At 44.4% G+C, this 24,642-nt stretch overlaps 1 protein-coding gene across 8 annotated transcripts in view; it reads right to left on the bottom strand.

Moving 5' to 3' along the window:
• Positions 1-8,394: 8,394 nt before the first annotated feature.
• SCUBE2 (signal peptide, CUB domain and EGF like domain containing 2) overlaps positions 8,395-24,642 on the bottom strand; it is a 38,621-nt gene continuing 22,373 nt past the window's right edge. For 5 of the 8 annotated variants that reach the window (XM_015286474.4, XM_040701526.2, XM_015286477.4 and 2 more), the window contains 6 exons: positions 18,052-18,219; positions 16,468-16,629; positions 14,977-15,174; positions 14,153-14,305; positions 13,060-13,139; positions 8,395-12,552 (listed from right to left, as the gene is read on the bottom strand). In XM_015286474.4, coding sequence (XP_015141960.4) covers positions 12,400-12,552; positions 13,060-13,139; positions 14,153-14,305; positions 14,977-15,174; positions 16,468-16,629; positions 18,052-18,219 — 914 coding nt within the window. In that variant the 3' untranslated portion in view covers positions 8,395-12,399. The other 3 variants (XR_005860192.2, XR_001466551.4, XM_015286476.4) reach the window with 3 other exon arrangements.

The raw sequence follows: 24,642 nt of genomic DNA, 5'->3' as shown, positions 1-24,642 counted from the left end.
AAATAGAGATGTATGACGGTGCCGGCACTCCTCCCAAAGCAAGGGAATGCAGAAGAAAACAAAAGGACTTCCACTAACACCAGGAGGTGGTTTTAATCACAGAAGGGCTTAGGTTGGAAGAGATCTTAAAGCCAATCCAGCCCCAGCCATGGGCAGAGTCAGCACCCACCAGAGCAGGATGCCCAGTGCCACACCTAACGTGGCCTTAAGCATCTCCAGGGATGGGACAAGTATAAATCACATAAAGGCTCCACGTTGGAGGGACACCCTACCTGGTTTATTAGCAGATGGCCCCTCATCTCTGGTTTGCAGCAAAGAGAGTGAAGCTGCAAGAGCAGGTGGAACACAAAAAGCATCCCTCGCACTACAGCTCCAAGATTCCAACCTGCATATTAAGTTAGCAAACAAGTGATTATATCCCACTTTCCAGCTGTTTTTACAGGCTTAGAACCCAGTCGCAGTTGCAGCTTCAACAGTGTAAGGAAAGAAGAGCTGCTGAGTTGTTTCACACCCTCATTTCATCTCCTCTCTCAATGAAACACAAAGAACAGGCTGGCGTAGCAAGAAGTGGGTCGGCTCCCAGTCTTCTCCACTGCTTATTTATTCATTTCTCATCCTTCCTTAAAAAGAAGTGATATGTTACTCTTTGCCATGCCCCAGAAAACGGAATAGGAAGAGGACAGAGTGGCATAATGCAACAGAAACGGAGGAAGCAGCAAGCAAGGATCCTGGAATAAGGAACATAGTCCCAGACAAAAGACAAAACTGTAGAGGGAAGGGCTGGGCTCCAGAGGAGGGAATGGGACCACGGAGAGCTTAAGAAAATGAAATCAATAATTAATGTGGAAAAATAAATGATCCCATCCATCAAGGCGGGCTCAATAACGGCCAGCTCCAGCACGTTCAGGCAAATAACAGGAATTTTAAGGAAAATATTTGGGGTTTTTTTTACAGTGAGAGTGCTGAGGCACCAGAACAGGTGCCCCAGAGAGGCAGTGGATGCCCCGTCCTTGGAGACATTCAAGGTCAGGCTGGATGGGGCTCCGAGCACCTGATCTAGTGTAGATGTCCCTGCTCGTTACAGGGAAGTTGGGTTAGATGGCCTTTAAGGGTCCTCTTCCAACTCCAACAAGTCTTTCCAAGCTCTCTGTGGAGCTGAAGACACCATGAAGCTTTGCTTCCCTGCTCTTCCCAAGCAAAAAGCCATTCCCATATCTCTCTCCCACAGCATCCCTCACACTGCTTTCTTCAGGAACTTCCCCTGGGCAGGCAGCCAGGAAACTGGAGGGGGCAGGAGACGTTTCTCCCCATCAGGTGTTGCACTCAGCTCTAGATATGCTGTGCAATAAGAGTGATGAAAATGTCAAAAGGGCCAATTCTAAGACATAGCGAGACGCGCTAGCGCTCCCCCTCCCACATATATTGCTGGAGTTGAACTGCAAATATTTATTTTGAAGTAAGCTACATGCATATTCCAAGTGCTAGCCATAACTGCATCATTCATAGTTCCCAAATCTCAGTGGATTTCACTTCCCTCCTGCCCGCCAAAGGCAGCCGGGGTGTGAAGGCCGCCTCTGCTGCCGGGGCTTTCCACGCCGTAAATTTTACATGCAGGTCATTAAAGATATAGGAGGGATCTTGTTAAGGTGAAAGCCATGCAAGTCGTTGCACAGCACACAAACACGATTTTCTCTCTCCTAACACAGAGGAACCAAGGAGCGGCAGGGCACACAGGAATGCCACTGCTGATGGAGACTGAAGAACCATGGGGTGCTGCACTAACTTGCACTGGGCCCCGCACCAGGCCCTGACCTGGTAGGCCTTGACTACACCCTGCAAAAACCAAAGCTTCAGAGTGCACCTGCAGGAGCGACTGGGCCGAACAGCATTCTCCCTACCCACATGGCACAGTATTCTGAGTCTGCTTTGGCTGATTTTCGGAAGGAGTTCGCTGTCGCCCAGCAAAGGGCCTATGGACTCCCCACACCAGGGGAATCACAGAATCATTAAGGTTGGAAATGACCTCTAAGTCCAGCCGCCCATCTACCATCATGTTGCCCACTAACCACGTCCCTAAGTACTTCATCTCCATGTTTCTTGGACACCTCCAAGGACGGTGATTCCACCACCTCCCCAGGCAGACCATTCCAGTGCCCGACCACTATTTATGAGAAGAAATTATTCCTAATATCCAACCTGAAGATGTGAGATGTTTTCACTATCAGTAGGGCTAACAACCCAGCGGAGCATCTAAGATGCTGAAAAACAGCCAGTGAAACAGCAGGAACTGCACAGCATTTGTTCCAACAGAGAGGCAGCATTGTTTTCACCCCCACGTATTTTCCATGTCTGGTCAGTGATTTTCTCACCTTCAGGCCAAAGGACAAAGGATTGCACAGCAACCATTACAAAGCCCCAGTGATGCGAGCAGCCAGCAATCCTTCTGCGTTTGCTGGACACAGAGGAGTCCATTCTTGGTCTAAATACTCCAACACAACAATCCATTCCTGTCCACCAACACAGTTAAGCACCTGCTGGTTAAGCACAGCTAAGCACAATGCCTTGCTGAAGGGGGATTTCAAGCAGATGGTTCTCTGGGCAATACTCCTTCTTCCCAGCATGGTGAAAACCCACTCCTTTGTACACAAAATATCAGTACGCACACAACCCCCTTGGGGTGTTTGCTAGAGCAATGGCAATGAAGCACAGCCTTTTCAGTGCTTAATGTATACATTACCCTGGGAAACTTAATAGATCAGTGTTTGCTTTTAGATCTGTGGGGCTAATTAATCATAAGGCAGCTGGTCAATCTTTTTCCTTGAGTCAACAACACCTCGAACATTAGTGGAGATAGAATGGGGATACGTGACACCCAGAATGACATCTATGCCTAGCTACAGTCATGAAAGTAGTTTACTAAACTGATTCTAACTTGGCAGCAAGAAGTTTTAAATATTTACCCATAGATTGCTGCAGGCATGAAATAATAGGGTGTCATTTTCTCCCTCTTCCCTTCTTTCTAAACTACTGAATTATTCTCAGAAGTAACTGGCACCACGGGGAGGTGCCCACAATGGACCAGAAGACCAGGAGAAAGGCTTCCATAAGTACAACAGCTAGAAAAGGATAGCCCAACGAGGCCTGTCTCCTCACAGTGAGAAGGACAGGTAGGCAGGTAACAACAGGCAAGGAGCAGATTACACAGCAGAAGGAATCCTAAATCCTGTCTTTGGGTGACAGGTTGAGAGTGGACGGTGAAGCGTCCGGGCATGGTGGAGCACAGGGTATTTGGAAGCTCCTTGCCACACGGTGGAGCTCCTAGTCCTGAAAGGAGTCACGCAAATCTTGGACCCACTCTCTTTCCTCTACTCAAGTATAAATCTGCTGCGAAGATATTTCTCATTCTCGATGCCTTGGAAAGCTATGACTGCCAAAAAGTGGTATTTGTGGGGAAGGGGAGTAAGCTCCTCAAGCGAGGTCTGTGAAATGTACCACCTGGAGAACACAGATCTCAGGACGTGATGTAAAATCAAAATATATAGATCACTATTTCTGGACGGGGACTAGCACAGATCACCTCTGAAACAGTATTGCCTTCAATGGCGAAACAAATTACAGCGTCTCCAGGGATAAAATGAGTTTAACAGCATCAGAATTTCCAAGTTTTCCTGCAAAAGCGCCCAAAAGAGGTGCTTATTTCAATACATGCCAGTGTAGGACTCACCAAGGAACAATATTCTTACTATACTATTGAAAAGGTTGACCGAGGGCCCCTTCTGCCTCTCCCACTTATAGGGTTACTCACAGAAGGACTCCATGAGACAAATATTCCCTCCTTCAGAGGGTAGGAAGAGGACGGCAGAGGGAATGGGCTGCTCTATGGTGGCTCTTTGTCAAGTCTGAAAGTGCTCTGATTTCCCCATGGAGCAAAACTAATAATCGATGAACTCTCAATTTGAATGCTTTAAGTTCCAACATAAAGAAATGCTACTACCCCAAATAAAGATGTTTGGGGACTTATTATTATTATACTTACTATTATTTCACCATTTATACCTAAACGTCTTTATTCTGCAACTTGAAGCCAAATCAAAACGTGAGCCCAAGATGTTTTACTGCATTCATTTCAGATAAAACTCTGATTTATATCAGCATTGGAGAGGAGGTCGGCACGGTGTAAGTCAAACACAGGATGTCTCACCTCTGTGGCGCTCCTGTGTTTATTTTATGAAGCCACGACTCCAACACGCTCAAGCACCGCGAGCATAAGTGAGCCACCATTGTATCCCCCTCCACATGGCACATGCAAAATTGCAGCAACTCGTAACTGCTAAGATTTAGTGAGACGCGTTACTGGATACTCAGTGCTAATATTTGCCATCGCACGGGATTGCCAACAGTACTTCAATGTAACTCTCCGAACACAGCGGTTGTGTTTGCCGTGCTGTGGATTAAATATCTCCACCTTTGAGTCTGGTGAACTGAGAGATACTTTAGCCCGTGCTGAATCTGTATAGGAAGCCAGCTGCCCCAGGAAAGCAAGGAAGGTGAGAGTACGTACGTGGCAGGTGCCAGTAATGAGACATGGTGCTATTGATGACCTGTGCTTTGAGGTGCTCCTGCATGCCTTGCAAAGTTTTCAGTGGACTAGGAAATATCCATCTAGATGCTACCAGAGCTACTGCAGCCACCCCAGGAACAGCAAGATGCTTTCCCTCACTGCATTAACGCATCTGTGCGTGAGCTGCTGCACAACGAAGCCCCCAGGTTCCTGCAGACACTTAGTTTTAGGTCTCCTGCTATGGAAGACCTAAACCAAAACCTACTGCTGTTGGGCAGCATGGGTTTTAACCACATTTTTCCTCCAGGTCCACATGCTGCCCTCTCCTGGGGAGTGCTATGAATGGTACACAGGGTTACCACTGCCCATGGCACTGCCCTGATCTCCATGGTGTGAATGGAGTAGATAACAGAGGGAGCTGCAGGAGGCCGGCATCCGCAGGAACAGCTGCTCTGTGCAGGCCACCACAGCCTACACCTCATTATCAGAGCTCCTCAAATCCTCAAAGAATCATCTTGTTGGAGAATATGCCAGGCAAGAATGAACCCTGAGAGGTGCAGAGGGAGACACGAGGCTGTAGCAGGTTAAGTGAAAGTGTGCCACAGTATGAGCTTACAGCATCCCTAAGCCAGACCTTTGTCAGGACTGGATTTTACTGCTACATTCCCGCATGTAGAAACACCTCATGCTGGGCAGGAGAGCTATGGGCTAAGAGCAAATGGTCAGGCTGTGCCCTGTACAGAGGTGGTACAGGCATTTTGGAACTGCCATGTCCACCCAGTGCTACAGGCGCTGCCGGGGGAGCTCCCTGCACTAGCTGAGGATGACAGCAATGCCTGCAGTGTTGAGCTTACGGTTCTTAGACCAAAGTTTCCATCTTCCACTGAATGAAGTTGCTGTTCTCAGCATGGATGAGCCTTTTCAGGGTTTTATTTTTGTAAGTTTGCTGAGAGAATTAGCACCTATGGGAGCCCGGGCACAGTAGCTATGCTATGTAAGCCAGACAGCCTCCTGAGCACTTTTCTGCCAGCCCTGTTTTTACTAACAGGTACCTCTGCTTTCCACACAACCCTCACACCAGCACTCCATCACTAACAGCTAATGGGGGGGCCACCCACATTCATGAGCAGGGCTGTGCCTTATACAGGCTTGTCTTGTGGGACAGATGGAGTCAAGTTCCCAGTTTTCCAGTCTGTTCTCTGAATTCCACATTAAACCCCAGATAAATCACGATCCCGTCTTAGCCCAGGCTGCTCTTCACAGCCAGCGTGCTCGGATCCAGCAGTTGTGGGTTTTGCTCCAGGCAGTAAAGAACACACCCAGAGAATGCAGGTCCTACAGGGTGCCAGCACACCAAGGATAAGCCAGCAGGTTCCTCAACTGCAGTGCTGGCCAGCAGTGCCACACCAAGCCTGAGCCCCACACCACCAGCTCCATGCACCACCTGCCCTGTTACACACCCTGAAAGCTCTCTTTGTCGGCCCAGAGGCTTTTCTCATCTTTGCTGGGCACACACACGCCTTTGCCTGCAGTCAACACATACACCCTGCACCAAGTGCCATTCATTTCTTCATCTTGCAAGCTGCATTTGTGTGTGTTGTTTTCACAACAGCTGTTGCACCCATCTTACTCTCATCAAACGTGTGCATGACACTACAGACACACACACACGTGCAAGTTTAACATACTTCTACATTATTCCACCTCCTGATTTTATTTCCACATAAGATTGCCCATCCAATGCACATCTCAAAGCTGATGTCCATGCTTAGTGTTTTGTTTCATTTCTTACAGTGCAGCAAGTGGGAAAGAACGCACAAAACATGCTGAGGCTACCACTGCCATACTGGAATCCTACAGATGAAAATCTCTCTAAACCTAGTCAAGCATAAATACACACCATACTTCAACGTCTCCAAAATATATTCAGTGATCTAAGTATGATACAAAACACTTGAACTAAGAAAAGCAAATTGCATCTCAAGTGACCCACTTCAGGATATTTCAGTTTCCAACGTGATTTTCTCTCTCCTTAAAACAATGAAACTCTCATTTCCTGATCCCCGGAATCATCACAGATAGGACATTTCATGGCACATGGCTAAAATACATGTTTGTAAGTCTACGGTGCCTATTGAAGGGAATTGTGCCAGAAAAAGAAAGGAGAGGAGAGGAGAGGAGAGGAGAGGAGAGGAGAGGAGAGGAGAGGAGAGGAGAGGAGAGGAGAGGAGAGGAGAGGAGAGGAGAGGAGAGGAGAGGAGAGGAGAGGAGAGGAGAGGAGAGAAAAAAGAAAAAGAGCAGCTTCAATTTTAGGACAAATACAGCAGCCAGCCACTGAAAGGGGGTTTCCTTAGTGAATTCAGTACGTACAGACACATTCAGTAAGAAAAAAGATCTCAAAGTTGTGCTTTCTAGCTTTTTTTTTTTTTTTGCACTGTGCACTAAACGAGTTTTGATACATGCACCTCAAAAAATGCAGAGCATGAAGATCTGTCCTGTAAGCAAAAGAACTGCTCAAACTAAATGGGCAGCAGCACAATCTGTTGTAGAATAGTTTGGGTCCATAGATGCCTAGAAACAAAACTACTGGTACCAGCCCCAAGTTTGGCTCGGGAGCTTTTAAAGAATCACAGAATTGCGGGGGTATGAAGGGACCTCAAGAGATCATTGAGTACAACCCCCTGCTAAAGCAGTACCCTACAGGTAGGGTCACACAGGTAGGCATCCAGATGGGTCCTGAATATCTCCATAGCAGACTCCACAGCCTCCCTGGGCAATCTGCTCCAGTGCTCTGTCACCCTTACTGTAAAGAAGTTCTTCTATACGATAGTATGGAGCTTCCTGTGTTCAAGTTTTAGGCCATTACTCCTTGTTCTATCTCTACACATCACCGAGAAGTGCCTGGCCTCAACCATTTGCCTCCCACCTCCCTTTAGATATTTAGAAGTACGTCTGTCTCCTCTAAGAACAGCCTTGCGCATGAGAAGTTTGAAAGGAGCAGCATTAAAAGGAAGAGAGGAAGTCCATGTATATTCCAGTTGTGAGAGGTTTTATATCCTGAATCTATCATTTACAGAATGTCATCTACATACATAATAAAAAAATCCCTTGCATTTCTGAGTTTATTTAATGCAGAAACATTTGCGAACTGTTACTATTGCATTATCTTCCCAAGGATTACCATACCACCATTCCTACCCCCACACCCATATCAGACCTCTTCTGATTCCTTTGATTTGATACCCTTCAGATCTTGCTTTCTATATTCCATTACGACTTATTTCTGCTACACACATACCCCAAGGTCTCAGCCCAGCTCCAATTCCGGGAGTTCACCAGATAGTTCATACGAGCACTCTGTGCTCTGGAAGTTGTCTGAGTGCTCACATTTCCATCAGTTCAACCCCAAATGTGGCAGCATCCGCAGCATCAGGAAGAATATTTGAACAACACTCTTTTCAGCTGCAATCAGCCTGCAGCCACCACACGTTTCCACAACCTCAGTATTCCTGTATGTCATTTGGTTTGCTGTATTTTCACATCGATGGGAGTTATCTTCCTACAGCCAGCAGCTGAAATATAGCTGTATCTCTTCCGAAAGAGAACCAAAAGAACCTGGATGGCTACCTTTGTTTTAATACAAATCAGTCCTTATACTGTGATCAAAGGAAGCTGAGGATCAAACAAACTACTGAACAAATTAAGGAGAAGACATAGGGATTCTTTTCATAAAACATTCTGACAGATCGATTACAACTAATAAATTCGATGGAATATCACAGAAACGACTATGGGAAAGATAGCATTAAAATCATTATTGAACAAATCGTTCATAATTTCAAGTGGTCTAATTTTATTTCTTAACTCTAAGAATTGAAGTCAGTGGATTTAATGACAATCTCTAACAAAACTAAGTGAATCGTCTTAATATTCTGGGTGCTTGTGTCTTAGTGCAGGTTTTCACCTCTGCTTTTTATATTGTAAGCTTGAATAAGTTATTTTAGGGGAAAAAAAAGCTTAATCTACTAAGTAATAAAACACTGAGGAGTTACTTCAGGCAGCTGACTGTTTGACACAGCTATTCACAACAGGTCAACCGATTCCAGCTCATCATACACAAATGGCTTTTGGCACAATGATTAGTATTAACGCCAGGATAATTCTAGTCTTAGAACAGCCAGTGCTCTACTCAATACACCAAGAATCATATCTCTGTGGGTAAAGACACAGGCTAACAACATCCTACAGCAATCAGAACACGACGGTATGGGGTGGTTCCCAGGATATGAGGCCTAGCTGGTGTGCGGTAACTTGCTGCACAGCCCTTCAGTTGGTTACAACACCGTTATTTAGCACAGCAAAGACAACTAACAATATTATCCAAGGTTTTCATGCAACTAAAAGGTCACTGGTTTATTTCTCTTATTGAAAGTAAGTCTGAAACATTTCACATTAATTTACAATCAAGAAAAAGATCCTTACGTATATATCTCATGTAGGTGACATTAAGTCATCCACTTAACACTAATTATTATTTCAAAACTTAAATCCTGTTTTAAGAGGTTAAACACTTTGGAATTACATCTTGCCAAAAAGTAGCATCAGCCTACAACCACACAGAGTGTAGAAACTCAACTTCTACAGAGCCGCTACCGTTTCTATGGAGTTACAACGCCAAGTGTTCCAGCATTCTGCAAGTCACTGCCTCTCCGAGTAGTTCAGGTGGCAGCAATTCCCTCTCGGGTTTTTTTGCTGCACACACAGGACCTACGTAAATGGGAGAACTTTCATTCATAGTTTCAGATATAAAGGAATAGGAGTGCTTCCAAGTCTTTTACTTGTTATGTAGAAAATGAACGCAGCTGTGCATGTGGAGCAAAAAGGATTTTTCTTCACGGGCAGGTTCTTCTGCTCAGTCTTGGGCCATACACCACGCTGATGTGCTTCTTTCCTTCCACTGACAGCAAAGAAAACACCCCGTGCATGTGAGAGTAACAGAGAAGCAAAGCTGAGATTCACCATATGGTCCAGAGGTGAAACACCGCTCCCAGAGTGGCTGTGCAGAGCAAGGACATCAGCATGCCCACACAAGCTGAGGTGCAGTGCAACAAACCCAACTTGCATGACTCAGTGATTCACACGCAGAGCAGGAAAGCCCAATTTCACCAATCAACAATATGTGGATGTCTGAAAACACTTTTGTTTCCTTAAACCCTTGTTGAAACCAATTGCTATGATTTGTGTATCACTCAGCAACATGGAACTGTTCGAACCTGCAGCCTTCTTGTGAGAGAATTCAGCGCCCCCTCAGTAGATAGCCTCCAACCCACAGCAAAGCCACTCTGCTAGGCCTGGTGAAGGTGCCCAGAAGCTGGCATACCACGGCCCTCTCTTCTTGCACCCACCTGCAGTCTCACACCCATCCATGCACCCTGGGCAGGACTGCAGCATCCCATCCATCTCAAAGTGCTCCTTTGGCAGATGGAGATGTGGCAGTGGAGATGGTTGGTGGGTCCCTACAGCTCACTGACACACTGCTTCTGGCACGTGAAGTCATGAACAGTGGAATGGCAGAGGGCTGTGCTGCCAGTAGGAAGCTATCTTGAAATGCTTCACTCGGATCTCAGCACAGCAGTACTTTCACCACAGAGGTAGCAAGCCTTTCCCATCACACTTCCCCTTGTCTTGGCATCCCTTAGCCACTCTTTACATGTCACTACCACATACTTTCTTCTAGATAGCTGCTGCTGTCCCTCCCAGGATGGGCAGCAGGGGGGCCGGTTCACGATGAAGCATACCCACCAGCAGAACACAAGGCCTGGCTTACTTCCCTCTCTTCTGCCCATCTACCTTCCCTGCCTCCCCACTCATCCCTCAGCCTCATTTGCTCCCTTTGCAGCAAGTCTAGCAGCCCTGTCTCTGTGACAGGGACTCACCAGTGTGCCACAGACACCTATAGGCAGCACCTGAGCCAGAGCAAGAGCTCATGTAAGCCAGGTAGGACACAGCTCTCCCTCTTGGCAGCAACACAAGCAACTTCCCTCTTCCTTTCAGACCACAGCAATTCCTTCTGGGCAACATGGTGTCAGTGGCGTAGCACTACTGTCCCTTTCCTTCATGTCATGATCAGGACGTGTCCTTACCACGTGAAAGGCCGCACTGTCTCATATGCCACCACATGGGGCAATTCAGCAGGGTTCATTTGGTAGTGTTCATTCACCCCTGGCAATGTAGGGAAAGGATTCTGACTCTGGTTCTGCATGGGAATTTCATCTGTCACACTGTGGACGTGGTATGATTCACATACAACAGTTAAATACCACGTACAAGTGCAGTGAAAACCAGGGAGATCCAAACTCAAAACTGAAAAGGGAGCTTTTGTCCTGGCCACACTGCAAAATGTCAGTATCTTTCCTGAGTGAGCACTGTGCCACTCAGAGCACTGCCAGAGAACAGTTGAGAAAGATACCAGTCCTAAGTCCATCTTCCAGCAAATGGGACAGAGGCCATCTTCCTTCTAGACAGAATGCCCAGAAGGTTCACTGCACCAAAGAAGTGGTTTGCATGGCCATTGGACAGTGATGTGATAGTAATGTGGACAGAACAACATTAAGACAACAAAAACCATTTTGATCAATTGTTTGATCAAATAACATTTTCCTCCTCACAGGCTCTTTCAAAATACTCTTTGCTCAAATGAGAAGCACAAGCTGAGGAAAATGACAGAATGTGGGAGTCTTGAGTGGCATAAATATCTGCATCTGTGGTCTGGCTGAAAAAAAATCTTCACAGATCTGCTTCTCTCCACAAGAAAGGGAAAGAAGCCCTCTGCTCTACAAGGCCATTGCAAGGTGCTCAGACAAGGTAAGGGGTATGAGGAATGAGGGTCATGTAAGAACCTTAAACAGCTGTAAATCATGACATACAAGAACCATACCATCTATGCAAAGACTGCATTTAAAATGGAGTTTATGCTCAGCTGCAGGTGCTCAGAGGTTAGAATCTTATACTACTTGGAAAAGCCAACATGTGATGCTGTCCCAGGCCTATGCATAGGGAGAGAGGATTGGAATTTAGCCAAGGATTTGTTCTGTTGTAGCATTTGCAGTCAGTCCAAACTGGAGGCATCCAGAAAGTCAGGGTCTGCTTCCCGTTCCTGTGATGCCCTGGGATCACTTCACTTAAACCAGTAGATTATCAGTTCACTAGCATGAACACAAGGTGATCCAGACCCAGAGCATTTGAGCTAATATTCAACCCTTTGCTTATGCTTCATACAACATATAGTTCAGAGAAAAATTACATACTCTGCAATTCTTGGACTCACTGGCTTGGATTAAACCATTTCAATCTTAGTTCTGAACTTCCTCTGCAGCAAACGTTAAGAGAGGCATCAAACTTGTTCTCACTTTCAGAGAGACCAAACATGAACCCAGCTTTGTTGAGGTAATATGCTGTAACGGCAGCCCAAATTTCAACCCAAACCACACCACTTAGCCTGTCTGTCCTCATTAGCTCTTGGAGTTATGAATGAAGCATCAGGGCAGAGCTCTCAAACTTCTGCTTGGCACCATTCAGTTACAGAAATTACGGTCAGTCTCTAATTCGCAGATCCATGAAGTATCCTTGGTACCCAAAAGGTATTATCTGGAAAGGAATCAAAACTCTGTTCACCAAAATATTTATATTAGCTGAGAAAGCCAAACACTCCCAAGAATGGAGCTGGCAAGCTTCCCCAGAGTCTCTCTGCCAGTGTGTACAGCACAGAAAGCAGGCCCACCTACCACAACCCCTCTGTGCATGCCAAGGGCTGGTTAGTATTTTAAGGACAGTGCCAGCTATTTGTAAGGCCTCAAAAATCTGGAAACTTTGGAGCGCAGGAGCCGAATGAAGGATCTTGGGAACATCTCTCTTGACTCTTGGGCTGTGTACTTGAAGTAGTTCTGCGGATGTGCCAACACATCAAACAATGCTTTTATCAGCTTCTTGTCCTAGAAAAATGAAAGCAGATTTTACAGTAATTCCACAAGGTCAATGTCACCAAAGCTCAATGACTGGTAAAAGATTACGGACATTTTACTTTCTAAGTAAAAATGTCTCTGGAGCTCACAGACTGGTAGAGCAAAGCTGACATTCAGGCTCCTGGGAAATCACTGGAATTCCACATTTATTTTAATTAGCAACAGGATTTCTTCCTTTCTCATACTTCCAAAAACAGCACAGAAAAATAAAACAGAAGAACTGAACAAACCAATCAAAAAGAAAAAAAAAACCAACAAAAAAAACAAACCCACAGAAAACTATACTACCGTGGAGCTGACATCCAGCAAAAGAAAAGTCTACTTGGAATGACATCCACTCAACCTACCCACCTACCAAAGCGGCATGTGTCTATTGCCACTAGCAAGGAGCAGATCAGGTGCAGAGCAGGAGGCAACCTCTCTAGCACACAGGTGTCATTTTGATTCAAAACCAACACTTTAGTGGAAGGAACATACCTTAAGTATTTCTTGATGATTTTCAGATGCATAAAGTCTACCATCCCGAACGATGTCTTCTATTAGTTCTTGGTAATCCTCTATTGAGAGTGCACAAGAGAGTCCTTTGCATGTTCATTTCCATATTTGATACCTCCCTTGGTTATGTATACAATGAAGCCCTACCCCCAAAAAGAACCAGTGGTATTTGTCTCTCACATCGGCAGTTATTCCAATGCTGCACTGTTGGAACTTATCTGCAAAAACCCACAACCCATTCTTGACTTCTTTCTATAAGAGAAAAAAGGTAAGAGGAAGCTTTCTTAAAAGGCAAACCTCCTGGCCAATCAGAACTTGAAAAGCTTCAAAAGGAAAAGCATCACCTAAAATCTATCTGCTATGAATGAAACTCTCCAGATCACCACGGAGGGACATTCATCCACTGCTCCAGCATGAGCAGAGATATGCCACATTACATTCACATCACTCATGCTGAAGGACAAAGCCTCAGCTCCAGTCTCTCTCCTGGTGACTCTGACAAGGATCAGAAGGGCCAGAGTTTCAAGAACAGGTATGTTTCTCCCCCACTACAACCACCACTGCTTCACAAAAACACTTCACTAAATCAGCTTGTAAGATTCAGGAGCAAAATGTGAGAGAAAGTGGATGCAGACAGTGACCTCTCTGATACCAAATTAAACTTGATAGCAGCAATACAATCAGTCACAGAAGCATTTTGGGCTCTGCCCAATTCTTAACTGGGAGCAATCTGCCACCCAAAGTAACCCAGAGCTGGGAAGGCATAAAGATATGTAAAACTTGGATGCTGGCTCTAAGTTCTGCATTTTGCCTTTGCAAGTCAGAGCCCAGAATCTCAGCTGTTTGGTTAGGTTTGTGAGAGGCTGGAAATATGACAGCATTTAAGACTGCAGTGCAATGCAGTGATCCTTAACCTAGCCATAAAATAAAACAGCTACTGGAAGCGCTCTAACAGTGACACTGCTGAGAGCACTGGGTTATCCTGCTTCTTAGTGAGGTCAAGGAGCCCACAAGGAGTTCTGCACTGCTGCAGCTGCACCGCTCCACACACATTCAGCTGTTCAAATCCACTCACCATCATATGTTACGTAAGGAACTTGGAATCCTTTGGCACTGTTCCCTTCATTTGACTTGAACTGGATCCACAGCTTCTTAGACCTGGAAGTAAAAGCTATTGGGCGTTCGTAGGTCTGACAGGTTTCATACGTGGTCACTGAGTTGGAAGAAGCTTTCAAGAAAAAAAAAACCCACAACAGGCAGTTATCTGACAATGCCTTATGCTAATAGATGTATACAAATTAGATCAAATTACCATGGCAAGAAATGCATGCTAATGCTAAAACAAACAAATAAAATAAACAAAACAACCAAACCAAACCAAAACAAACAAACAATCCTTCTTATGTTGTGGCAGGCCATCAGCAGATCATAGAATCATAGCATGGCTTGAGATGAAGGGAATCTAAAAGCCCACTCAGTTCCAACCCCCTGCTGTGAACAGTTCCCACCAACCAGATCAGGATGCCCAGAGCCCCATCCAACCTGGCCTGGAACACCTCCACTGATGAGGCATCCACAGCTTCTCTGGGGAAAGAAGGGATGGCAGGCCATCAATGACTAGCTTCTTAGTCCAGGAATATTTTTCCTTTCTCAAAAAAAAAAAAAACAATCTACTGCTTGAAGGATGTGCTCATTCTAGAAACTGAAGTTATTTATGCATAAATCAAGCACTGTAGGAACCAGCAAGCATCCCCTGTTCCTATCCCAGGCTAAAACTGCTTTGTATGATCCGTTGGCTTGAACCATCTCCCCCTTAAGAATATTTATCCTGTTTCACCTGAGCAGCACTGCCAAATAGAATTTAGATACCATATGCCTCAACATTCACTTCAGACTTACAGCTTTTTCTCATCACCAGGTAGTCCCCACACTCATCTTCTATTGGTAGAAATATTTCTGGAACCACAATCAGAATGCGGCGCTTTGGCGGTGGGTTAATATTCCAAGTGCATTCGGTGTTTGCAGGATAGTCCCCAGGATAATTGGGTGATTCAATATACCCGGTGTAATCGCCCAGTTCACCTCCGCACTGCCTATCTGAAAAAACAACACAGTATATGACTAGGAAAAGCGAGGGCATCCTTCAGCTCTTTATGCAGACACCTTCAGAAGCAGTACATGATTGACAGGCACGCAAACTATATCTATATCTGATGCAATTCCCTTCAACAAGCCTCACTTCTGCCTTTATGGTTTAATCAATGTTAAGAAATTATAGAATCACAGAATCATTAAGGTTGGAAAAGACCAGTAAGATCATCTTGTCCAACCATCAACCCACCACTACTACGCCCACTAAACTATGTCCCTCACTGCCACATCTACTCTTGTTGGAACACCTCAAAGGATAGTGACTCCACCACCTCCCTGGGCAGCCTGTTTCAAAATACAGATTATCCTATGTTAATGCAGCAGGTGCTACTGACCAAGCCACAGTCAAGTAAAAAGGCACTTTTAAAAGGACATAGCAATGGTCAAGCAAGGATGCTCCACCTGCTTGTACTAGACAGGACGCCTTCACAGAAGCATCAGCTGAAGTCCAACACAAGCCAATACCAACAGGGAGTCTGCCAGGCCTTTTCCCTGTTCATCTCAGCAACCCAGCAGCAGGAAGATACAGGATGCTCTCCCTGTGCTCCCCAGTTCTGGGTGTCCACAAGGTTCTGGGCACCACAGAAACCACAACAGCCATGTGTGAGTGATGTGCCCACAGAGCAGAATCTCCAAGTTCCCAGTTCCCAGAATACCTGCTTATATGTGTGAATGTGCATATACACGTACCTGTGTATATATGTGTCTGAGATTCTTCTGAGAGTTGCCTCTCCACTTTATATTTTCCGCTCAATTTGCCCTCAGCTTCCCACACTACAGCTCCCATAATCTAGAAGAGTGGGTTTTTGTAGTTGCCTCTTTCAAAGATTGTTATTAAGAAGAAATTCTTACTAACTTAAGCTTTGTGAGCCAACTTCTATTCCTTTTAATAGAAAGGAAACAAATCAAGATGCCAAGAACACAAATTTGTTCTGCTGTGTGCTGGGAGAGAAGATTTAATAGCATGACCCAGGGCGACCCAACACCAACTGACAAGACACAACCATCACTCACCTTCTCAGGAATGATGAAAACAGTCTGCAGAAATGGTCTCCCATGAACCTCAGTAAGTCATGTGGGATGAGATACAAGAAGGCAGCAAAAAAAGACCAACACCACTGCCTTCTCTCCAAGCTCCCTGGAGCAAAGCTACATTTTGCCCTTAAGGCCACTCTGAATATTGGTGACCCAGTCCTTTCATTTGTGACAGATGATCAAAACCTATCTTGCTATACTTACTTTTGCACTGCGTTATATTTGTGGATCCGTCATAATCTGTAGTGGTATTTCCAGGGCAAGAAATACAGTAATTCTGTCCAAACTCAGGCTGGTACGTCCCAACCATGCAGCGAATACACCGATGAGTTGTCGTATTGTAGAAATGACCAGGTGAACACTGAACTGGGGAGCATTTAAATAGGCGGCATGATTAACAAGTCAAGAGCACAAGCCATATATTTATCTTCACTCTCAACTCCATCCCCGTCTTGTTTGTTTTCATTCATAAGACTACAAACAAATCTTTTCCTATTCCTTCTGCATCATTTGACAAGTTTACCTCTCTCAGCTCAGCTTAACTTCTGAATCATTTATTACGTTGCCTTTAAAATGTAGCTTTCTGTGCTGCACAGGCTCTCATTTTTTCTTTTTTTCTCCTCTGTTCCTTTCAGGCTCTGCTTACTCCCATATAACTGCCCTTGTTGAGATTTTATTCCAGCAGCTCAGTTTGGACTCCTTCCCTATGTGATCTACTGCCACTCCATAATTCAAAACACTTCAAATACAAGTTCCAAGCAGTTTTTACCCCTGCGATTCCACATCTCATGTGGCCACATGCAAAACCATGAGCTCTTCATTCCAGCTGACACAAAAAATTCCATGAATATCTACTCTAATGTGAAAACTGCGCCTTGTTTACAGACCTGTTTTTGTTTGCATTAAATAGTACTAAAATCAGTTCCTCTTATCTTCGTCCAAAGTCAAACCACCACTGAATGTTTGCATAAGGACCTTATATCTAGCCCTTATTTCTATTCAATTACAATATATTTGCTATTAACAATTTTTCTTCTTGGTGATCTCGATGTAAGTAATGTTCTTTTATCCATGCTTTAAGACTTTGAGGTATAATCATTAACATTTCATCTCTTCCACGGGTACATATTTTCCATCAACATTTTCAAAGACAGCTTCAAAGCTCTCAGGTTTCTACTTTTTATATAAATAAAACACTAACAAGAAATTTCTTCATTCTTAAAGGTCTGATTCCCGCCCCCCCCCCCCCTTGATTTTCACTCCTTGGAGGAAAACCTTGGAAGCAGATTGCATGGCAGCTCCATGGCACTCAAGTTTAGAGGACCATTTGAAGTACTGCATAGTTAAGATGAATAACAGCTTTGTAGTTAGCTTTTTAGCCATTATTAACATGAAAAAATATTTTCTTATTTACACTTCAGAGCTGCAGTTCCCTCCTTCACAGTTTGAAGTCACTACTTAAACCCAAAACGTCAATACAGTACACTGGTCCAAATTTCCTATTGGGATATCTTCTTCTTACTGTTTTTATATTAAACTCTCCTCAGTCAGTCACTTCACTGACCAACTTCCTCGCATCTCTCAGCCTCTCCTCAAGTCTTGTGTAAAAGTCAGTCGTAAAAATAATTGAGGCTTTACAGAGCTTCACTGCAGCCATTCCAGGCCCAACAACTATAGGACTGCTGGAAGAACAGATCCTGGGAAGACCTGCCCTTACTGAAACACCCCGCATGTAGCAGCAGTAGCTTTTCCATCAGAGCAGTAGAGTTCACCAACTCTTGGTCTCACCTTTGGTCTCACAGTCCTGAAACAAGGACGTACTGCTGTGTCTTGTCGTCAGACCTCCTCCGCAGGGGAAGCAGGACACTCGCCCAGCTTCGGGCTGGTATGTTCCAATGGGACATGGCAGACAGGGCTTGAAGCCATCAGAGGAATATTCACCTGGTGAGCACTGATCTAGAGGAAGAACAACACAGGAGCTTCAACTCATATTTTATAATGGAGGTAAGTAGTGAGCGTATGCAGGACCCAAAACTCCATTGTGCAACTGTTTTCCTCTGAAACCGTGAGGGCCGAGGTTTCAGAACTGAATGTGGATGACAGAAAGAACTCAATACATACACTGTACCCTGCATATCTGACACGAACACTGATAACCTCTGGTGCTGGTGAGCTCCGGTGGACTGGAACAGCCTTCACACTTTGTTGCAAGGCTACGTTGGACACTAAGCCTGTCCAGCGCTTGCTGTTAATCAGTACAGAGCAATAACATAGAGATTAACTCTTCTTTCTAAAGAACTCTCAGACCCTTGCCAAAAGAAAAAAAAAATAAGTACTGAAATTAAGACATCAAAAATGTACTTCCAGATTTCTAAAAGTATTTTCATGTTAGTAAGTAGTGAATCGTTGTACTTCATAACTGCTGAGGTTACTGAATTGTCCTAAAAGCTCAAGTGCAACCAGGAATCGTGCAAATTCACCAAGCATTAGATGTGGCTCAAAGACTTTTAAAGCAGAAATATTCTTGCCAGTAATGATTCTTGGATAATGATCACCTGTGCACTGGATAGTTGTGTTCTGCATGATGAATAGATAACATCAACCAGACTGATTTTACTTGAACACAGTCTGATATTATCCAATAAACCCAGGAATACTTACAGGTATTGACAAAATCTGTGTTTGAAACCTTGCACAAAAGAACTGACTTCAGTGCCAGCGTTTAATAATCACCCTGTTCTGGAAGGTACAAAATAGTGTTGCAGTTGTTCAGCTGTGCTGAAAAATCCTGTCCTTTAAAAGACCTGTTACAATAACAAACTGTTAGTTTTAGTTTATAGCTCCAATAAATCACTCGGTGAATAGCTGTTTTGTTAGGAAGTTAAATTGGCCTTGGCTTCATTTCAGGATATATGACTAACAACAAGCAGGGCATTAACTACCGGTCATGATCAGTGATGGAGAATTTTGCTTATTGCTGATAAACAGAGTGTAGTCCTGAGTGTTTTTCCTTCACTTAAAAATAAAATACAGCAGAATTAAGCAATGCTCCATAGCTTATCAATGAAAGCTAGTGCAGAAAGAGACTGCCTCAGTTCTAACTATTTCCACCACACATCACTTCTGCTCTCATAAGTACACACATTCATGCACTCCCAAGCTTTTCTTCATTTTATAAACATTTCTACAGAACACTCATCACTCCTTGTGCAACTTAACAAAAAATGGATGAAGTAAGGCTTTCATGCAACAACCTCAGTAAGGTAAGGAAAGGCTAATTACAATTCTGTGATGAGGAGATGCAATCAAGGATAGTAAAGGTGATTTTGAGACGCAGCTACCGGCTTCAGGAATAAAGAGGCAGTGAAAAGATCAGTGAAAATCTCCTTCCCCACAAAAGCTGTATGGTTGTACAGGCAATCCATCCACCAAGTATCCTCACTGGAGGCTGCCTGCCTGCCTGCTCTGTCCCCTACATCTGTCTTTTTCCCTTCATTTTAATCATGCATGAAGTTCAGACTGTTTAGGTGAGTTTTGGGCCTGTTGCTGCTGTTTTGTTTTTTGAACAGACCACTACTTTGCACTGGTAAAGTCATACAAATTCCACCTTAAAACTGCTTTCTGAGCTTTCTCTGAGTCCAGCAGGCTGTCTAAGAGGGAAACGTGTCCCAGGCAGGAACCAAATCCACACCGTTCACGTGAAGACGTTACATCTGAGAACCTACGCCATCAGCTCTCTTCTGACAACTTTACCATCTGCATCTCCTTGAAAGCTCACGTTGTAAAACTGTAAAGCTTCCTGTGGTATAAAACCGAACAAATCTAGAACTTTTCAGCAAAGTCCACAATTTCTGGATCCACTCCAGGAAGGACGTGCTCTCCCCCCTGCTCAGAAATTACTTGCTGTCAGGGCCCCAGCACGTGAAGCTGCCTTCTAAGGCAGGGTGGGAGAGGGGAACGCTGGCTGCTTTCACAACAAAGATCACTGGTTTATTAGATAGCATTCGTGATGTGGCTTCTGGGATTAAGGAGCTCAGATCTGGATGGAGAGGCCTACTAGGATAATAATTCACACCTCTATCTGGTTTATAGTCTAAGAAATATATTGGTTTCTTTACACTACCATCTCAACCCGAGCTTTCCTAAGCAGTACAGCTCCCCAGACACTATGAGCCACAGATGCGTTCCTTGTAAACTGCTCCTGGTTTCTCCCCAGAGGGGAGATGCAGCCCAGGCATCTCATGCCACTGGAGCACAGAACAGGGCTAATGAGGGAAGCATGTTTAGAAACTCACTGCACTCACCAGGACTCAATTCAACACAACAGACTTGGTGTTAGGTTCAATTACAGCATCGTTAATTGTGGGAACAATACATCAATACCACAGATATCATCCCACAGGAATCTGCAGGACTGTTCATGAAGTTAGGTTGGCACAAACGAACCCTCTCTGAAAAACAAAATAAAACTGAGTTCAAACTTCTCCCATCACAGCATTTGTTTCAATGAAACTAAAAATGCCTACGAGCCTCCAGGAGCTTCTACCAGCCCTAGGAGTTTCACAGAACTGGAAGCTGCACAGCGTCCCTCCTGACACATGGGAAATACCCACTCAAAACAAGATCTGTGGATGTGCAAATAATGGCATAAATCAGAATCCCCCTTGCTGGCTTTGCTCTTTTTTTTTTTTTTCCAGGAACCGGATTGTTTTTCTCCAAACGAACAAAAGAACCAATTGCCTCCAGTAGACTTCATTTCTGCAGCCACCGTCTTTGTTGGCCTTCAATGCCCATTAAAAAAACTGGTCTTGAATCTCATGCAGCTGTTTTAAGGGGGGAAAGGAAAAAAAAAAAAAAGAGTGAAAGCTTTTCTGATGCAAAAACAAGAAAAGAAAAGAAGAGGGGGCACAGGGAACCAGGATTAAGGGTTACAAAGACACTTAGAGGCTCTTTCCTCTCTTTTCAGCACATCGGCCTTTGAGTGTTTGCTCCTCTGGACAAACGCTGCAGTATTTCAGTGGATAAGAAGGTGAACCTTGTAAAGGAGGTCATGATCCACCATTTTACCATTTTCTTAAGAATCACGCCTTGACTTTATAAGGATAATTACTGACAAGGGGCACAAATCAATTCCGAAGCCTCATCCTTTATGTTATTGTATTGTAGCAGTTCACACACCTAAGGCACATGAGGCAGTTATGTCTGAAGGATTTGTGTCTTAAACCTACGGTTGCAAGCAGGCTAACAAGCAAAAGGCACTCTGACATTTAATCATTTATTTTTTTCCTTGTCAGTTTTACAAAAACATAAGAAATAAATGCAATTCACAGTTCTCCACTGTGTGGAAATACAACCACCAATTGCAACAAACGCAACGGCAGTCAGCACTTTCCTCTTTCTGTATCTTTTATCATACTTCCATGGTGTCCCATCACACCACATATAAGCTTTAAGACTATTTTGTTACTATTTTGTCTGCATCCTCTAAACTAAGGGGACAAAACTGCTGGATGCTGAGCAGAGAAGGCATCAGCATCTCCCACCCAAGATAAAGCTGCTCAGTGTTTACATCAGAGCAGTACCTATGCCAGTGCAGTTCTCATGCTTGCTGTTCTCTTAAGTGACAGGTCTTTGGATTAATCCATTTGTAACTGCAGCAACATACCCTTCTACACAGCAAGTTCAGAGAACATTTACTTTTGTTTGCCTCCTTTCATTTATTAAAGCATTCATTTATCTAACACAGCTATCTTAGAATCCTTAGAGTTGGAAGGGACCCTTCAAGGCCATTTATTCCAACTCCCCTGCAATGAACAGGGAACACAAAAAATACTAAACACAGAAAGTTGTACCTTCAGCTCCATGGGGCACAATCAACATACGACAGCACTTAAAGTGATGGAAAAAACAGATGAACTGCTTGTTGCCTCTCCCTCAGTGGAAAATACCTGCAGGCAAAAGGTCCACAGTAGCTATCTTTTTCTTCTCTGTCTGTATGGATGTCATTGTTAATCAGATTATGACAAGGAACTGTCAGTATTTGAAGAGTTGGTCTTTGGCCACCTGTTTCAACTCTTGCTCATGCTGAAGAATAACTGCTTTTAGCCTGATTGGTGAATGAAAACCGCATTTCTCCCCCCCAAGACAAATCTGCTTTCAAAGCAGCACACAGCACTTCCAGCATCCCCAGATGGTCCAGTCTTGAAGCACCACCAATCAAATAGGTAAGTTTTTTCACGATAAGATTTACTGCAGTGTGGAAAGACACACACTCTGCTATGAGAATCCAGAATTCTCTGGGAAGGTTGATTAAGGTTCCATTTCCCGTGATACACATTAATAGAGACCTACAGCGGGCTGCTCCACATAGGTCATTCTCAGGACTTCACAGAATTAATGAGCCAATACTAAATACCCTTCCTCATTGGCACAGAGCTTGCACACCCAATAGGAAACTACAACATCTGGGCCACAAAAGTGTCAGAAAAGCCTGAACAGGACTTGATGCTGAACAGCAAACTTGAAATGAAATACACCACTCCTTGGAACGCACTGTGAATTCTCTTTTACTATCAACAGCTGTTAAAAGAACAGCAGACACACGTGTAACCACTCAGCCTATTAAGGATGATTACATCTGATCTGTTCCTGGTGCCTTTCTAGATCCTCTGCTCTGCAGCATGGCCCACTATGGTCAGCAGGACTTAAAGCAGGAAAACCAGGACTTGTCAGTCCCTAGCCGTATTTTTTCCATCACTGTTTTCTGCCTCTCTGGTCAGACTGAGCAAAATCCTTTTGCCAAAATTCGCCGCCTGTCCTGAGAACACGTGCCCCAGTGGCACTGGGTTCATCTGCTGACCCAGTATCTCTTGCTATAGTGTCACTTCCACACCAGAATCATTACCATGCCTGGATACACAGGGCTGCCACCTGCCCAGTAGCTCTCAGCAGCTCTGCAGAACAGTCAGACCAAAACAAAAGGAAAAAGTCCTGCTCTCACACACACCCATGAGCTCGCTTCTTTCTCTCCCCCACCCCGCTCTATTTCTCAGCTCCTTCTGACCAGCAGTCAGACAGCAGCAGCAGTTGCCCAGCACTGCTTTACCCACACAATTGGTTTTTCTAAGGAAATGAGGCATGTGTAATAGCACTGCCTCTGCCTGTACTCTTATGTTCCCTCAGCAACCAGCAAACTTTCAGTTTAGCTTCCAGCAACGTGACAAAAGATGTGGAGAGGTTTCAAAGGTACCAGGTTTCTGTAAGTTTAATGTAAATAGGTGGGGAACATTAAAACAGAGAAGAGAGATGTTAGCATCTACTCAAGTAAGAGGTGTTGTGGATCTCTGCCCTATTTGATCACAGCAAATCTGCACAAGGACTTGGTCTGAATCACTCAGCTAAGGAAAAGAAGATCCATTTGGCAATCGCACCTTTCCAGGCATAAGGCCCTCAGGGAATCATATCTTACAGGACTCAGTGCTCCCAGCAGAACCTGACAAGGTGTGTAGGGTGAACCATGGCACCATTTCAGCAAAAGAAGTCTGGACCTTTACAAGTTCCTCTTCAAAACACTTGATATGCTCAGCGTCTCTGGCTGCTTTTGCCACAGACAGGCTATTTCACTGACCTTCTCCAGAAGGCCGCTTGCTCTCTGAACTAGCACAGAAGCTCCATGTAAGCAGCTCATTTCTAATGAGAAAAGAAATGGGCCCCGTGGCTACCTAAAAATAATTGTTCCCTTGTTGTTCCACTTCCTAATTGCAACTCACATTGGTTGAGGACAAAAGCAAAGATGATGTTTTCTCTGGGTGCATTTACCTGTAGTGTTTTGAGCTTATTCACTGCTGATTTTTTTCCAGATTAAGTCATAGATGAGCTTGAAAGCACCTTGTACTCCATTCAACAGACTGAGGCAGAGACATTTTCAAACCATTCCTGCAGCATCAGACACAACAGCTTGAAAACATCCACCTAACCTCAGCATGATGAAGGCTCCAAAGTTTTTCAGGCTTATTATAATACATTACATCATTATTATAAAACATTACATCATAACGCACAGCTCTTTCTGATAGAACTCCCAACTAATTCCCCTAAACTGATGTTTTAAACAACAACGAAAAAGCATTTTCTCTGTTATTTGCATTCAAGTGTTTCCAGAGTTAGCAAAACTAGATGGGAAAATCTATTCTAAGCCTGAGTGGGATGCTGCTGGAAGACGTACTAATTCAGTCTGACAAGCATTTTAAAGGCTTGCTGATTCACAAAACCACTTACATGCTACGCACCCCATGCAGCCTGAGCTAGCCGTCATGGCTGTTAGACCCCTGTTAAGACAACATCTGACCCTTCTCCTTAACTTTTGTGCTTTGGAAGTAT

The sequence above is a fragment of the Gallus gallus genome, chromosome 5 (assembly GCF_016699485.2).
Source record: "Gallus gallus isolate bGalGal1 chromosome 5, bGalGal1.mat.broiler.GRCg7b, whole genome shotgun sequence".
Classification (NCBI taxonomy): Eukaryota; Metazoa; Chordata; class Aves; order Galliformes; family Phasianidae; genus Gallus; species Gallus gallus.
The sequence above is the reverse complement of the archived record's forward strand: the minus strand, read 5'-3'. Positions and strand labels throughout refer to the sequence as shown.